The sequence below is a fragment of the Cygnus olor genome, chromosome 8, assembly GCF_009769625.2.
Source record: "Cygnus olor isolate bCygOlo1 chromosome 8, bCygOlo1.pri.v2, whole genome shotgun sequence".
In the NCBI taxonomy this organism is placed as follows: Eukaryota; Metazoa; Chordata; class Aves; order Anseriformes; family Anatidae; genus Cygnus; species Cygnus olor.
Genome location: NC_049176.1, coordinates 26,032,078 through 26,049,087, shown reverse-complemented (window position 1 = coordinate 26,049,087; position 17,010 = coordinate 26,032,078). Strand labels below are relative to the sequence as shown.

The following is a 17,010-nucleotide window of genomic DNA, read 5'->3' as shown; positions in this document are numbered from 1 at the left end:
GTGAATTCTGCCTGGCTGCCAGATACCATTTGCTCCCCGCTTCTGTGCAACAGATGCCACCCACTGCCTGTCAGAGCAACAGTAGCCCGGCTCTGTCTTTGAGTCAGCAGCAGCTGCTTGCTGCTCGCCCGGCGGCTGCAGAAGTAACAGCCCGGCTCTCTGTGTTGGGAGCAGCAGTTGTCTCCTCCGCTTCGCCGCGTAACAACTGCCTGGATCTCTGCAGCAGGTGCAGGAGGAGCATTTTCAGCAGCAGCTGCCGCCAGATGGGGAAGTCAGCTGCTTTCCTGCGATGTGGAGGTAGGCTAAAGCCTTCGCTGTTGAGGTGGGGGGTCACAGAGGGGCTCAAAACCCAGATCCAGCTGTTATGCCTGCCAAGGTCAGGCCGCCCTGCGAGGGCTTTGGAAGAGCAAGTCTTCCATCATACATTATAGCTTTCTGTAAGCACCTCCCAGGTTTGTCTTGGGTGCCTGGAAGTCTGTCTGCCCTGAAACTTTTCTCCTGTTGAATAATGTCCTCGATGGCTACTTTACTTTTTAATGGTGATTAAGGTTGCTTTAAATTTAAAAATTGGACCCCTAATGGGTAGCTGTGAAACTTTGCCCTAAGGATAAGCTCTTTGTCAGTAACTAAGGTGATGGTTAAGCTGTGAAGCTACCTGAAAAACATTTTGAGAAGAGCTGTGAAATTTTACAGTATGCAAATCTAAATCTGGCTGGTAGAAACACACACCTGGTATGGAAAAGCAGGACACTAAGAAAGTTATTTTAACATTCGCTAGTGTTATCTTCAGAGTCTGTGCTTGTGCACTCAGTGCAAACCAGTAGTTTATTCATCATCATATTCATTTTCCTCTGAAAAATCCCAGAAGAGACTCTCAGTCCCTAGAGAAGTGCTGTAGCTGCTGTGAAGGGTAATAATGCTATCCTAGGTTGAGAGGGAATTCAGAGAGGAGGTGAATGCACTTGTTCAGACTTTTCCTCCCCCTTTGTCCTTTAGATAAATTCCTTGGTTTCTTTTTGGTGTGTAAAGGTTTGCAAAATGGTAAACCTTGGAGGTTTTTCCTTTACTCTGGTAGTTTAAGTTTAAACTTTACTTGGATGATGTTCTGGCTGTTGACTGAATCAGAATTTAGTACTTTACTAGTAGGAATTTTCTTCTGAAATATTTAATGTTTTCTATTAAACAGGTCTCTTATGAAAATAAATCTGAATTAAAAATCAGTTAAACTGAATCAAAACAGAATTCTCAGCATCACTCTGCATAATAACAAATGTGGTTTTGCTTTTTTGGAGCTCATACTTTCCTATATTTTGAAGGTTTTCTTCTCGTTTCTGTTTTTTTTTTTTTTTTTTTTTTTTTACCCCTTGTGTAGAATGAAAAGCATAAGAAAGCAAAACCCACACTTTATGTATTGTAAAGAAGTAAGCCCTGGGATTCTTAGTCTGGCTTCCTAAAGAAGTAAGGCGCATAGGAATATGGTACCCAGGTGTCCCTGCAAATAACTTTTGAACCCAGGTACTCCTCCCAGTGAAATTCTTCCAGATTTCGTGAAAATAGAGCCAGACAGCCTGGAAAGAAGACCATAAGAACAAGGCTTTATAAGTATGCCAGCCACAGGAAAAGCCTAAATCAGCACTTGCAATTAGAGATGAGACACAAACCCAGAAGGAGCAAGACTTTATTAGTTTGGTTGCTCACAGAACCTGATGGTTTCCTGTGTTATCTTCCCGAAGAAAAGAAAAGCAAGTGTAGGGCAGGTTGTGCTGGGACTGATCTCCCCCTCCAGAAGTCCTTGGTGACATGGTTGTCAGCGAGGACTTGCTTTGTGTGCTGCTTTCTTAGGGAAAATAAATGAGGTGCAAACCAGATGACTTTCTTGAATTTATAATGCAGGAAAAAAACTCTTTTTTTAATTGTCTTATGGATGTTTAGACCAGTGGTGGAACATGACTTGAGGCAGAAATTTGTATGTGAGAGTTTGTAGTGTCTGATTCAATTCTTCATGTTGAAATGTTATTCTGAAGGCACAGTCTGCTGTGAATGTGACATTGACACATGTTAAGGAAGATCTTAAAGCCTTGGTTTTGCGGTTAGGTTGAGTAGCGTTCATTCATCCATTGTCATTCAGAAATGTTTGTATTCTTTTCTATTGACAACCAGCAAAATTAGTTAATCGGGAAAGTGAAATCTTAATTGATTTTGAGCAGTTCTTAAAAGTGATTGTAAAATGGTCCAAGGGCGTTCTACAAAACTGCTCTCCTTGCTTATTAAGAATCGTGTTATCTTTCTTTAACACCTGTAAACATGGAGACATGCTGGTTGGAACCGTGGAATTCTTTGAAAAGTCATGTAGGGTTTACAGGGCTGATAAATTGCAAATAGTGGCCTTTAGTTTCTAAACCAGCCAGATTTTAAGTATATTTCTCTTTGCTGTAAATAGAACCTCAGACTGTCACTTCAACAAAACTTCAGCTGGCTTTTTTTTTTGTATTTTCTTTCTTTTTGTGTCATACATTTGTTGTTGTAAACTGAGAGAAAAGTCAAGACCGAGCGTGGAAAATGTATGACCTGATGGCTTTGTATGTCTTGGGAGGGAGCGGGAGAAGAAGGGTTTTCTTCTGTGTTCCCATCTCCCTGCCATTTTCCTCTCTTAGCACATAAAGGAAAATGATACATCTTTGGAATCGGGAAGACTGATCTGTTTGCTGCTGCTATCTAACTCTGTACTAGTGCTGTTAAAACGTTGGATGTTTTTTATGTAGCTCATATAAAACTTATTTATATGAATGTATTTTTATTCAACTGTGTGGTGGAGCAGAAGGAACGCTATTATGCTTCAGATCTTGTAAAAGTCTGAACTCATCTGTGTGCTTGAATACTGAGCATAGCTTTGATTATGATGAAAGATAAATTCCAGAAAGAAGTGTAACTGTGTCCGTTTCTTCCATCTGATGAAATACATCTGATATCATTCAGTGTGAATGGTAGCAACTATGTGGCAGAATGAATAGCAGCGCTCTGTCTGCTGAAGTTGAATAGTTGGAAAGGTACTGATATCAAAAAAAGAGAGGGTGCTGGACCAAGGTTTTCACTGAGCAGCAAGGTGCTCTCTTGCATTTGGAATTAAGCTCAATTTACAGTACCATTTTGATGGATGTTACCACTACTTTAAAAATCCTGTTGTATTACACTTCTTGAACTATTATTCCAGCCAGTGCATAGGGCTAGAACGATATGCAAGCTTTTTATCTGAAAGGAAAACACTTTAAATGTTCCATTAGGTAGTCTTCATCTTAAATAGTTTCACAAGGGTGCTCCTTTGCACTTGGATTGATCAGAAAGTCACACCTGCCACCTTCTTCTCCACTTACAGGGCTGTGTAACACCCACAGCGCGTAGGGGTATCAGGCGATGGTGGAAGCTGTAGAGTTGGGTTTGGTTTTAGACAAAAACCAACTCAAACTTAAAATAAGTATTTTTGTAGTTCTTTTAAAGTAATATGTGTTTCAGAGTTGTGAACCTAGAAATCTCAAAGCATGTTTATGAGACAGAACTGTTGTCCTAAGTTACAAACAACTACTTGCTTCCGCGTGTGGCTTGCTCGAGGTTACAGAAGAATCTCCTGGTGGAAGAGGGAACTATATCCAAACCTCTGGATGTTTGAAACTTGGAATCTGACTTTTGCAGTATCCTCTCCTAACAGAAAGGAAAGACCTATACATTTCCTGTCATTCTGCTGAAATTAATTTATAAGTATTAATAGTTATTTTGATCAATGCTTTTAATTCAGTTTACTATTTCTTTTTCTTTTAGGCATGTACTGGTATAGAAAATATCGATGAAGCTATAACTTTGCTTGAACAAAATAACTGGGATTTAGTGGTAAGTATTTTAAGAAAATGACTTTAGATCAACAGCCATGTGCCATCTTGCTAAGAGAGCTATTATCTTTATTTCAAATTTGCATGTTTCTTATGGCTGGGGCAAACAATTTATATGCAGACTCTGTCTGGTCTGCTAAAGCCTCATTGTCAGGTAACAAAATACTGAGTTGCACATACCCTGGTATACTTTGATTGTCTTCATGCCACTTTTATTTGTTTCTTTTTCTTTCTCTGAATCAGCATTTCACATCGTGTTTAGTTTCCTGTTTTAGTCCTATGCTTCATTTTCTAAGTAGTGTAAGTAAGGTGGCATTTTTGGAAGACACCTTGCATACGCACACAAAATTTTTGAGAACGTAAGTGCCTGTGGAAAAAATAACAACTTCTCCAATTCTTAATATATTTTTAATTTGAAAATGAGATTCTTGCTCCTCTATTGCTAATTGACATGCATAATTCAGATTAAGGCTGCACCTGATTTAGATTTGGTATTATCCAGACACAAACAGAATAAACAGCAAGCTCATCCTAAGAAGACTATTGTCTTGTTTGTAACAAAGTTCAGTGTGCAGACAAATATGGGGAAAATAAACAAATAAAACAGGTTTATATATTTTAAGGTAAACTCTCTGCCCATGTAGAGAGTTATCAGCATGATTATCAGCATAAATAAAGAAACTATTAATTCATTTTCTTAAGGTGTAAAAATATAAACTAAAACAAAGTGATCTTCCTTTAAACTGCAATACCTTTTATTTCCTCTTTTTTCTTTTCCAAACAAGTGAACTGAGCATCAATCCAAATGATCAGAAATTTGCTTTAAAAATGAATAAATTAGTTTATCTGAAACTGACTTTGGATACAGTTTCAACTGTCTGCCACATTGTGCTTCCAAAACATTGTTTAGAGTATTCTCCATGTTTTAATGATTACAAACTAAGTGTCACAGGGATGGTCAAGTTTTAAGCAGTGTTTGCTAGGATGAATGTTGTATTTCTTTTGAAGCACAGTGATTAAAATGACATGTGATATTGTAACCTATTGTAATCAAACTCTCTGTACTCCAGTCACTTGAAGCCTTGTGTTTAAAGTTAGTATTGGCCGAAGTATACCACATCTTTATTTGCAATGTGTCAGAATATAAGCAGGAATGAGAAAACGGTGTGCGTAAGGGTGTACCTATCATGTACGTGTCTTTGCCAACACACATTTGGGTTTTCCTGTTTAGAGTGGTACTGTTAAAAACATCCTTTGCCACAGTAGTTTGTTGTGTTGTAGTGGGGGCTGTTTTAAAAGTTAGTGTTTGTTATGTGAAGGCAAAGAATGCCTTATGCGTTTTCTCTAGGTCTTAAGGTTCTCAATATGATGCATTAAATCAGCTGAATATGATTCTGAGGGTTTTGTAAAGTGTATGCTTAACATACGGTAAATGCTCACAGGTGATGTTGAAAAAGAGAATTATGATGAAAAATGTTAAAAACAACTAAGTAGATTTGTTTTTATTTATTTTTTCTTTCGAGACTCCAGAATGAGCAGAAAGGGAGTGGAGTACTCACAGCTATGAGAATCCCTTTCCATACTTCATTTTATTAGTGATGATTAAATGATCTAGAAGTAGAACATAGTGGGGAAAGAAGTAATGACCCAAAAATGCAAGCTTAAAAAATGCATATGGAAAGTAAGAAAGGAAAAATAAATTAGGGATGTAAGAGGTACTTCAGGGAAAGTGTCTATGAAAAGGAAATGGTAAGTTGTGGAAGAAAAATAAACGAATTAGGGTGAATAAAAGTGACGAAGATGCCCTAAGACTGTCATTAGAAGGACATTGGCTCTTTATTTTATTAAGAGCAACCTTCTTCTAAAAAGGATTGGAAACTAAATTATGCAGAGGAGTGAGGAAAGAGGAGAGAAGACAAAAGAAATATGAAGGCAGAACGTAAGAAGAAAAAGAGTTTCTAGCTTGAGAGAAAAATAAACATCTCATTGTTAGGCAAGGGGCTTTAGCTATTCAAAAATCAAAGCAGCACATGAAAAAAGGTTCATGACTTAAGAGAAACATAGGGATTTTGTATTTTAAAATTGAAGTTGTAGAATAAAATTGTAATTTTTCCTGGTATGTGAGCTTATTTTTTGAGAGGCTTATCGCATAGGTCTTTAGTGTGTGCGTGTAGTGGAGTTGTGTGTGTGTGTGTGTGTGTGTCCCTGGTGATTCAGTAGGCAAGTACAGAATCAGCCCCAAGAAATGAGGGAGGAGGGAAGGCTTTGTTTTTGATTAAACCAAAAGGTCTTGGATGTTTTTAGCTCAAATGAAATTTTTAAAAATGTATATGCAACAAACATCATGCTACAAGTATTATGTTTTCAGGTAGTTTTTTGAGATTTTTTGTTTGCACTGTTGCAGTATTCCTACTGCTTGTTTTTTCATACTTTTTTTTTCCCTGGTCTTGTTAGTAGATTTTAGCATCGAGTGTCAAAATGTCATGTACATCTTTGCTGTTACTTGAGTGAATGTTGCTGTGTTTTTCATTTTTTGGACATTAGGTCTTACTTGTAAAGAAAAACAAATATTGCCTAAGGAACTCCTTTCTTGGTTTAGTTGTTCTAATAGCCACCTTTAAAAAAAAAAAAAAAAAAGAATGCATCTGAATTCTTTTTTCTTTGTAGTTTAGGATGGAAACATCAGCTCTCTATTTTTGAACTTTTAAAAATCCCATTTCGATCCCCACACCCTTAGAAGTCTTTATGTCTCTTCCTCTATATGGGATACTTACAGATAATATAAACAACCATTAACTTATCTTCCACCTGGAACCAAACAACTTGGATTCAAACCTGAGCTGTGTATATTTTTAGTGTTCAAATCATGTTTGTAGCTGTTTGAAGGGATACAGGAAACTGTCATTCATGAATGTTGTGTTGGCTGTGTTCAAGTGCTGAAAATCAAGTTGATCATGCGAACGCTGTAGAGGAATTCACATGCAGTAACAACATATGATCCCACCAAGTAATTCATGAAGTTTTAGCAATCTTACCAGTAATTAGTTTCCTACTGTTGCATATGACTTGGCCTTTGTGGCGTTCTTCTGCATGAAGTAGCTTACTTTTTTTTGTGTGTATTGGAACACAGTAGCCTAATTTCTGTCCTTATTTAAGGCCAAGAAGTAAAAAGTTCTCCGTGTCACTGGAAATCTGTAAGATTGACATAGATAATACAGTGATCTCTTTAATCTTCATCTCTATGAAACTGTTTTTCAGTAAATGGATCCAGCAACTCTTAAGCCTGCTGGGATTGCTAATATGTTGTTTCCTGAGTGTTGTTTCTTTGACATCTATCAATTTACAATAACTTTTAACATCTGAGGAAGCAAAAGTTAGGAATTTGCTTGCTATAAAGTTTGATGGTTTTATAGCTTGTTCATTCAAACTATGGCCTTCTGTTTTGGCATTTGAAGGTAAGAATGACAATATAAATGTATCTTAAACTTTGTGTAAAGACAATAAAATAAAAGTGTGAAAAACCCCAAGTATGTGTCTTTTGAAGTGTTTCTGATGATGGGCTGTGTTTGAAGGAAATGACCTATTAATGCCATAATTTGTAATCTGCTTCTTGGCTCTATGTGATATGGCCTTCATGCACATGAGGTTGTTACATGTGTGATAATTCTGTTGTCCTGATACCAAATACCAGCATCTGTGAATAAACCTAATCTCCTGTACCTTTCACCAATTTAATGAAAAACACAAATCCTTCACGTGTAACAAGACTTTATATTCTCTACTGGTAGTCAGAACAGGATTTTTGGATAAAAACCTGGATTCAACATACTTAATTTTCTACTTTTTTCAGTATGACCGTTCCTGTTGTTACTCATTTGGAGGTCACTAGTTTACAGTTGTTTTTATTTCAGTCTTTTCCAGTAGATGTGGTGATATTAGGTACTGCTTAGCATATCACTTTAAGAGGATAGTCATTTTCATCAAAATAATGGTGGGGTTATCCCATGTTCACTTCACTGTAAAAATTGTGTGTAATTAAAAAAAAGTCACAAAAATCTCATGTTTTTATTTTCAATTTAGATTCTTGAAATGCCCTTTGTGCCTTCCTGCTATACTTAGCTTTGTTGTTCCATGCTCAAAGCACAGTATGATTGCAGTGAAGCCAGCAGCTGAGTGCACCTGGAAATGACTTGCAGTTTCTCTCATACAGAGCTTCCAAGAATCATCTGACAAAAAGCATTTCTATACCTTGGAAGGAAAAAATTGTACATCTTGAACATCTGTTTTCATAAAGCTTCTACACTCAACTATAAGTTTTTGCTTTTTGATGGATAACTTGAACAGATGATTAGTTCACTTTTTAAAACCTCTTAAATCATTATTATTTGTCAGGGCTTTTAATATAAGTATCCATTTTGTTTACATGTATGTGCTTATATTTCTTTCCAAAAGACAACATCACATAGAAGTAAATAAGTTTATTTTTTTTAAAGAAGAGAAAAAAAAAAAAAAACCCTTGAGCTGAGAAAAGTGAGTGAAGCTTTACAATTTTTCTTTTTAATTTCTGTTGGAAGTGCCATTTTAGATGAAATTCCTAGGCAGAAAATGGTCCATTGCCTCTTGACAGTTACCAACCAACCATTATTTGTATCTTTCACTTTCTAACCATTTCCTTTGTTCTTTTCCTAACAATGTGCAGTAAAAAAAAAATAAATCACAGTACCAGCTGGTAAGAACTAAAACACTAATGATTACTTTTATCTTTTTTTTCCCCAACTGATTAGCCCTGGAGAAGCTTTGATGAGTTACCTCTTTGTATGTTTTTTTTTTTAATTGATCTGAATTAGTCTGCCCCCAGAACCCAGATGATTAATTTACTTGGCATGAGGCCATTTCTCTTCCTGAAACCTGGGACAATATCGTCATGTGCTTAGCAGCTCCCGTTTCATTCTAAGCTGTATTTCAGTGCCTGCAGAACCAGGACTACACGTGGTGTTTGGTGGTGGCTCACCACATTTGCCCCTTCTGCCTGGTATTGTTGACCTGCTGTTTTCTTTACTTCAGACTTGCATACTGAATATGGCACACATTTGACAGCACTGCATATGGGGTTGGTGAAGTTTGTGTGCTCTTGTTAGGACTGGATCTGAAGGGTTTTGCCTGTTAGGAGCACAGACGTATCTGTGCATTAAGAGCATTCTCCCTGGGGTCAAATGAACAGTCGTGTCCACCTACGGGAACTAGAGGTTTGTATTCTCCCTCTGCCTTTATTTATCTTTTTTCTTTCCCTTCTGCATGGGTGTCCTGTCAAGTTACTGCACTGAGTAGCCCACATAGCATTGAAAATCCTGCTGCGAGCAGAGCTGAGGAAGAAGGAAGCTCAGAGCTGTAATGCCAAGTGATGGTGGTGGATGGGCTTTTCGCTGGTGCAGGCGTGCTGCGGGCATGGTGCCTGTTCTCCAGGAAATACAGGACTTGCAAGTTTCTTGTGTGTCCAACTGCAGCATTAACCTCTTGTAGCAGGAGACAATTAAATTACATGTGAACTTTTCGCTTTACAAAGGCCCACAGAAGTCTCTTTTGGAAGTCATTAATGTGTTTTCTGTTAAATCAGGATCCCTGCTTGCGAAAAATCCTTTGGTTTCTCATTCTCTGTATTGACAGCTGTTTTGCAGCTCCCAAAGTGACATTTCTGTATCTTTGAGTTAGCTCAGATGCATGCTGTGCATTTTATATGCAAGTTTGGGGCAGCTGGGTGGTAGCAAAGAAGACTAGCTCTTCTTAAACTATGAATTTTAAATCTTTTTTTTTTTACTTTTGAATGCCTTCATCTCGAATAAAACATGTTTCCTTTTTATATACCTCGTATATTTATATCTTGTATATTTTCTACACTGAAGACCCTATGGAATGTGCAGATCTCTAGGTAGTTGTAAGTATGATATGGTTTTCCATAGAGCGGTATGCGCAGTCATCTATTAAGGAAAAAAAAAAAAACACACAAAAAAAACCAACAACTAATGCTTACAGAGGAAATTAAGATTCTTTTCTTGCAGAATGCAAAATAAGAGTCCTTCTTTGTCACCTCAGTCATGTGCTTCAAGGAAGGAAGATTACCTCTGATAGCAACAAGGTCCTACCACGTCCCAACTGCTTTCACCTGCGACTTTTAACAGTGGCACCAGGTGGTACCTTGGCTGGTGTGGAGAAGAGTTCAATATATCGCTACTGGGACACCATGACTTTGTGAGCATGGATTGCAATTGATCCCGTTGTGTCTCTGTGTCAGCCTTGGTCCCGTGCGTGCAAGTGCTTTGCTAGACATCAGAAAGTGGTCTACAAAGCAAATAGAGTTTAAACTAAAATGGAGCCAAGACCAATAAAAATGTCATGACATTTTTATGTCATTGTGATACATGCAAGCAAGGAAACAAGCATAGTAAAAGGAGAATACAAGTAGCAAATACATAGCTTGTGTGTTCTACGCTTCTGATTGTTTTGAATAAAACCATTATTTTAATACATAAATTGGTCCTTGGATGGCTTTTTTTTTTCCCCAAAAAAAACCTTAGGTGGTCTTTGGGTTTGTTTTCTTGTTTGGATGACCTTTTGCTCCTTAAAAAGAGGTTGAGAGACACTGCTTGAATCATGTTAACATTGCCATATTATGAGATTTTGTTTTTTTTCCCCTCAGGAAACCCATTAAAGCTGTAATCAAAGCTGTAGCTGCTGATATTGTGTAAATACTGAAGAATCTCAAGTTTCACAGTGTTCCCTATGTAAAGAAAGGCTGGGAAGGGAGCAATTCCTGGCTTGCCCGTAGATAAAGATTTGAAAACTGAAATGAATTGTTTTCCTCATCTCTAGTGTATATTAGATTCCTGTAGATCTTGCCTGGTACTATTCAGGCACACACACAAAAAAAGACCAAAACTCATAAAATGCTCCTTACCTCAACAATTAATAGCTGTGTCATGTGCTAGATCTAGAGGGGCATTTGGTTTCTTCAGGTTATTTCTATCTTTTTCTTTTGGGGTTCTAAGGCAGGTGAATGTTAGAAATACAAACTATTTCTTCTACTTCTGAGCAAATGATCACATCTGCTTAAAGAGGGTGAAACGTTGTCTGGGGAAGATCGGGAAGTTGGTGAAAACAGTTTCTGAGAATGTTTTTTATTTTCTTAGTAGGGGACTGTTTAGGTAGTTAGGGCTCACTTAGGTATTTACGGCTCATTTTGGTCTACCATGACTGAGGCTGAGGGGTGTAAAGTTTACATGTTTATGGAAACCATGAATTATAATTATTTGATTTTTTTTTTCTTTGTCCTCCGATTTGAGGGCATTTTTTCGGAGTGATGGAAAAAAAATAATGGATAGCTCTCATGGAGGTAGGGTTGTTGTGTGTTGGCTTTTTTTATTAAGGCTGTTAAAAGAGTCATGGCTCTAAATACCTGTGTCATTTAGTGCTGTCTCAGGTATGGTGTGCAGTTTTGTTGATACAACAGAAGGGACTAATTCTTACACTGCTGTTTGCAGGAGGGTATGTAATGGGTTAAGAACTTTTAATGCAGGGTAAAACTGATGTAGCACAGACCCAAAAAACTTGAGCAAAGTGTCTTCTAAATGAACACCCTTTCATGCCTGTTAAACTGTGATAATTTTTCAATATTTGTGAAGAGATCTGTATCTTCCATCCCTTCACAGCTCTAGCAAATGTAATGGTTAAGCTGCAAACTGTCAGACAGTTTTGTAGACACTAAAGGGATTATGTTAATCTAAAATAATTTGCTTTGTTTTATTACTATTTATTTAATATTTCTAATAGAAAAAAGCTACATAAGAAATTTTAATGTCTGGCCAGAAAGATAGCTGAACAGATTTTTTAGGAGTTTTAAATCTTTGCTGTCAACCTTGTAAAGTAATGTAATCAACGTGTCATCTTCCTAAATAATAGGGGGAATTTAGTTCCTGGAGAAGTGAGCTGTAAGTTTTTCTTGCATACCGATCTAACAAGCAATGGGACTAAAAACCTTTGATTTCACTTCATGAAAAAAAGACTATTGTAACAGAGATTTATTTATTTATTTATTTATTTTTGTGCTCTGAGATTAATGAAGAAGCAGGAGCTGAGATCACAGTAGTGCCTGGCAGTGTTACTGTAGCTACATGCACGCATTACCAGCCTCCCTTACATTTCACAAATGCTTATTTTCAAAGGCTTCTGCCTCTGTATGGGAAATTTCTCTGCAGATTGCTTGGCATTAATTTGTCCTTAAACATTTGAATTCAAGAGCAAATTTCTGGAATACATTAATAGTTAAGTGGCTGCTAATTGGTGTTTTAAGATACCTAAAAGTAGTTCTCCATATATTACTCTGTAACTAGTTGAACTGAAAACTGCATAAGTCTTATAAATGCGTGTTTGACAAGCAATTAGTCTGTCATGGAATCATGCTGGGAATGTACGAGTAGGAGAAAAAATGAAGTAATTTATTTAATTTGAGAATCAATGTCTGCAGACGCTGCGACTATTTTGCAAGTGAACCTTAATAGTGAAAGATTGTGCCATGTAAGTGAGGAGTCATCTAGATCCACCAGACTTTCAACTTTACTGTTGAATATCTTAACACTTTTGTCCTAGTTTTATTTATTTATTTGTTTGTTTATATTTAAACAAACTGTTTTTAGCTGGTCCTGGAAGACGTGGGTTGCTGCTGTGCCAGTAGCACAGCACAGATGTCATGAAACAGAAATATTGTAGACAAATTATACATTACATAATTTGAGTCTGTATTTTCTGGTTTCCAAACTAAGCTAAGTCTTACGTAAATATTCTTTATTATTGAGTAGTGATTAGGCAGTCTGTTGTCTATGGTTAGGGTAATTTGGAAACTGTCATATAAGATGTTTCACGTTGTTATGCCTTTCCAGTAAGAGCGATCTTATTCTATATACAGTACTTTTAGGAATTTTTTAAAATCATCTTGTGTCATGAGATTTCACTCATATTATATGTTTTTAATAATTGCTGGGAGCTAGTATGTCATAACAATGAGCAATTTTAAAGCTGAACAAAAAGTATGTTGTCTTGAGGTAGCCATCCCCAACCTTTGCGTTTTAGTGTTGTCGTCCAAATTTACATAAAATAATTTGCAAAGGGGTAGAAATGTGGAAGTTCAGAACACGGATATTTTTCCAGGCATAGCCTTTGTTTTATCTGTCTCTCTTGCTGTTTAGCTTTTTTTTTTTATTTATTAGAGAGTACCAAAATACTCTTTGATATCCAGCATAAGCTTTTGTTTCTGTTAAGTTAGAAGTTGTAAGAAGTTGTGATGTTAGTCACTAGAGCCAAGGTACATGTACGTGTCAGGAAGCAGCAGATGTATCAGTCTGCTCCTCTCCCTGTATGCATGAATGTTTTTTGAGTGGTTGGTTTGGGGTAGGTTCTTTTCTTCTTTTACTGTTGAAAATAGTATTTTGGCTTGGATAGATCCTGATCAGTAAGATTCTTTATTAATATGTTCATGTTATTTATTTTCATTGCACTATAAAAACGCACCAAGTTGGGAATTTATTCTTGAGCTTGTGCTTTGTTTGTGGAATTATGCAGTGACAATATAAAATTAAAGGGCTGTGCAAAGTGTGAGGGTTTTTTCCCAGGATTGTAGAAGTATATCTAACTGTTGAAAGGCTTCCTAGTGCATGTCGGCATGTTGTAGGAACTACAGGAAAAAGTTTGTTGAAGCCACCAAAGAAGTAGGGAGAAATGGGAAACCACATCTAGAGTGCTAATTGTAAACTATTTCAACGCGTGCTCTCTTGCTGATGAAGTGAATCATCTGTATGAATATATTCATGTGGAATTTTTGATGAAATGTTAATTTTTTGCTTTATTAGCAATTCTATTGTTTCGCAGCTTTTCATGAAGTATATTTGTTGTAAAGAAAGCAAGCTGAAATAAAGCAGAATGCATAGAAGACATTTCATTGTAGTTCAATTACAGCTTTTGGTTAAATTTTAACCACGATGGGGACAAATGTTGGCATTCTGTGAAAACTGTGGGTGTAACTTCACGTCTAGCACTTTGGAAATACTTTGAGACTTGCAAAGCTGGGGAAATGCCAGCAAGTATAACACAAACTACAGGAAAAAGCTGACTTTCTTCTTTGCCTTGCAAAGCCTGCCAAAGATAACAAAGGTAGAGGTTGCCTCTGTTAATTTATTATGGGGACATAATTAGTAATTTTTTAAAATTTAAATATTATTGCGTTCATTTAAAAATCCAAACTGAATAATACTTTTTACGACTTAAACCCAAACCAGTTTTAGTTGCTAACATAACAGCTTCAAAATATCTGTTTGTGTAGGAAGGTGATAGTGTGTTTTGTCTGTAAAAGTATCTGGTCTGAAATAAGTTTTATTCCTGCAGAATGTTTTACAGAGCTTTGCATTTAGAATAACAGATCGCAGACTGGTGTGTAACAGGAAAGATTTGATATTTGCATGAAGCTGTATAAAAACCGTGTTCCTCTGCTTGGGAGTCTCGTAATACAGTCTTGGTGCAGAAGGAAGTGGTTGTATTACAGCTGATTTCAGTAAAGCTTTATTTTATTAATCCAGATTGCCTGTGTTATTTGCCTAATACTTAAAGCATGTTTTTATCAGTGTCAATTACGAAGACTTTGCTGTTTGTTCCCAAATTTCCCATTTTTTATTGTTATAGTCTGATCATAGGAGAAGTCCACATATATTCTTACTTACTGTAGAGTTTCCTGAAGTCATGGTATTAGCAGGTCAGAACAAATGTTTCGACAGACATACATCTCCCATTACCTGTTTAAAAACCTAGTAATGCCAATATCAGTTCTGTTGAAAATGCCATCCAAATTTAGTTTTTGACAAATAGAGAGCTAGTAGAAGAACATTATTTCAAAATACTTATTGAAATGTGCAGATAGCAGAACTCTGTGAGTAGTTTTCATTGTAAGCAATACTTCTGTGTTCAAAAGGAACCAATCTTCATGCTGCTGCCATTTTGCTTTACTTTGTGTATTCCTTTGTCATACAATTTTATAGTTTGGATGAAATTTAAAACTCATTTTCATTTTTTTGTCGTTTCATGCATATTTTGTCTCACCAGTGCTCTTCTTTATCACTTACTTATTTCTTATTTCTCTCTGGATAACTTTTTTTTAAAGCATAACATTGTACTATCTGTTTGGAGTTTTATCATCTCTTTATTTTGTTTAAATACAAAATAAAGTAATGGATTTAAAATCTTTGGGATTAAGCAGCTATAATTTATTACATGAAAGCAACAAAGTTAGATTAAGAATATTGCATTTCACAGGGAATATCACATTTAATCCAGATTAGGAGTAGAATTAATTGCAATGACCTTACAATTGTAAACATAATAGTATAAATAACCCTTTCTGTGCTGTGGGAATATCATAAAATACAAAATAAAAGAAATATTTTTTCCAGTGTATTTTAGATTGCTTAGTGAGGGCCTTTTAGTATATTTTATTTAACTTTTATTTAAAACAACAACAAACATTTAGTTTTTATAAATTCAAAAAGTCTTGACTGATCCTCAAGCAGGATGGGTTGATTGCATGCAAGAATACTCATTGTTTTTTGCAAAAAACAACTGTTACCAATTTTTTATTCTACAGAACCCAAAACATTGCATTTGTTGTCTCTCCCTCTATAACGAGGTTTTGTATGTATGTTTTGGTGTTATATTCACCAGTGTTATCAGACTGAGAAATAAATAAATGCAGGATTAAATGATGAAAGGGTCAGTCAGGTATTAAGATAAGTTTTTGTTTGTTTTGTAGTGTGAAACAGCAAACCAACCATTTTTGTCATATTTCTAAATATAGTCCAGAAAACTACCAGTACGACATCCTCTGAGATAGTGATAGATAGAGCTGCCTTTGCTTCAGCTAACGTAGGAAGCGGCATGGGAAAAACTTTCTGAATTTGTGGTTTGAGAGCAACTGTTTAGATATTAAGGAAGTCTTAAATACGTAATAGGAAGAAAAGGCAAAATGAGCAGGAAAGCCACAAAATGCAGAACTTTGTTCCTTTAGCTTACCATGCATTTTAAAACAAAAGCAAAATGTGAATTGTAACATTTGGGTAAGAATATTGCGTATTGAAGGACATAATAAATGAATCCTTTTATCAAAGAGAGCTTTAAGTGAGTTTCATAGCAAGAATTAAAGATATGGATCATGAGGCTATTGCATTGTTTAATGTGGAATAGAACAAAAAAGTAATTACGAGAAATCTTTTTGTGCCGGACTGACAGAATACCAGGGTATAGGAAGAAAATGCCCCCTGAGCAAGTTCCTCGGTTTTATTTCCCTGTGCCTTTCTCTGAAGCAGTAGATGCTGTTTGGTTGGCCACCCCTGGATTTTGGATTAAGTCACCTCTGCAGCAGTTCCTATTGCCCTGTGTCTGTGTCTCACTCATGTGAGACATGTTTGTTTAATGTAAACCTCCTCAGTTTTTAGCTAAACCAATGTAAAGCTCTGTGTGGCCTTCATTAAGTAGACTGAAGTGGTCTTGTTGAATTTAATCAAACCTAAATAAAGCTTTTAAAATTCTGTGTGAGATGATTCATACATAAACTTGTACTGGTTGCATTAAGCTGATGTGGTTATTTATCTCAATGGAACTCGTGCAGCTTTTACATGTGCATGGCATTTACAGCTCTGTAACCCCTTTCTCTGCAAGTATTGCTCTTCTAGCATGAACTTCTGCTTGAACTTGCTTTCTTTTGCTTAGAGATATGCTTTCTAGTACCCTGGTTTGATAAGTCATGCTTCCCAAGATCCATTTCACTCATCCAAGATACCCAGGTTGTTTCCAGAAGAGAATCTGTAATTTCTGCATATCAGGCTGTATGCTGCTCACTGCTGGTTTTCACTGAGGTAGAGGTTTGAATGTGGAAAATTTTTAAAGGATTTGTGTGTCTATGACAGGGTTTGTATCTGTTAGCCAAAACTGTTGTGTGGTATGGAGATTGGGAAGGAGAGGGGGTCCAGATTTGTCTGTAGAAGAAGCTCTTTTCTCACCTCACCCTTTGGAAGGGCCTTTGGCTCTGCTCTTGTCTGGG

At 36.5% G+C, this 17,010-nt stretch overlaps 1 protein-coding gene across 1 annotated transcript in view; it reads left to right on the top strand.

Moving 5' to 3' along the window:
- FAF1 (Fas associated factor 1) overlaps positions 1 to 17,010 on the top strand; it is a 161,474-nt gene that overhangs the window by 11,314 nt on the left and 133,150 nt on the right. The window contains exon 2 of the mRNA XM_040564936.1: positions 3,814 to 3,882. Within this exon, the coding sequence (XP_040420870.1) occupies positions 3,814 to 3,882 (69 nt within the window). The remainder of the gene's footprint in view (positions 1 to 3,813; positions 3,883 to 17,010) is intronic.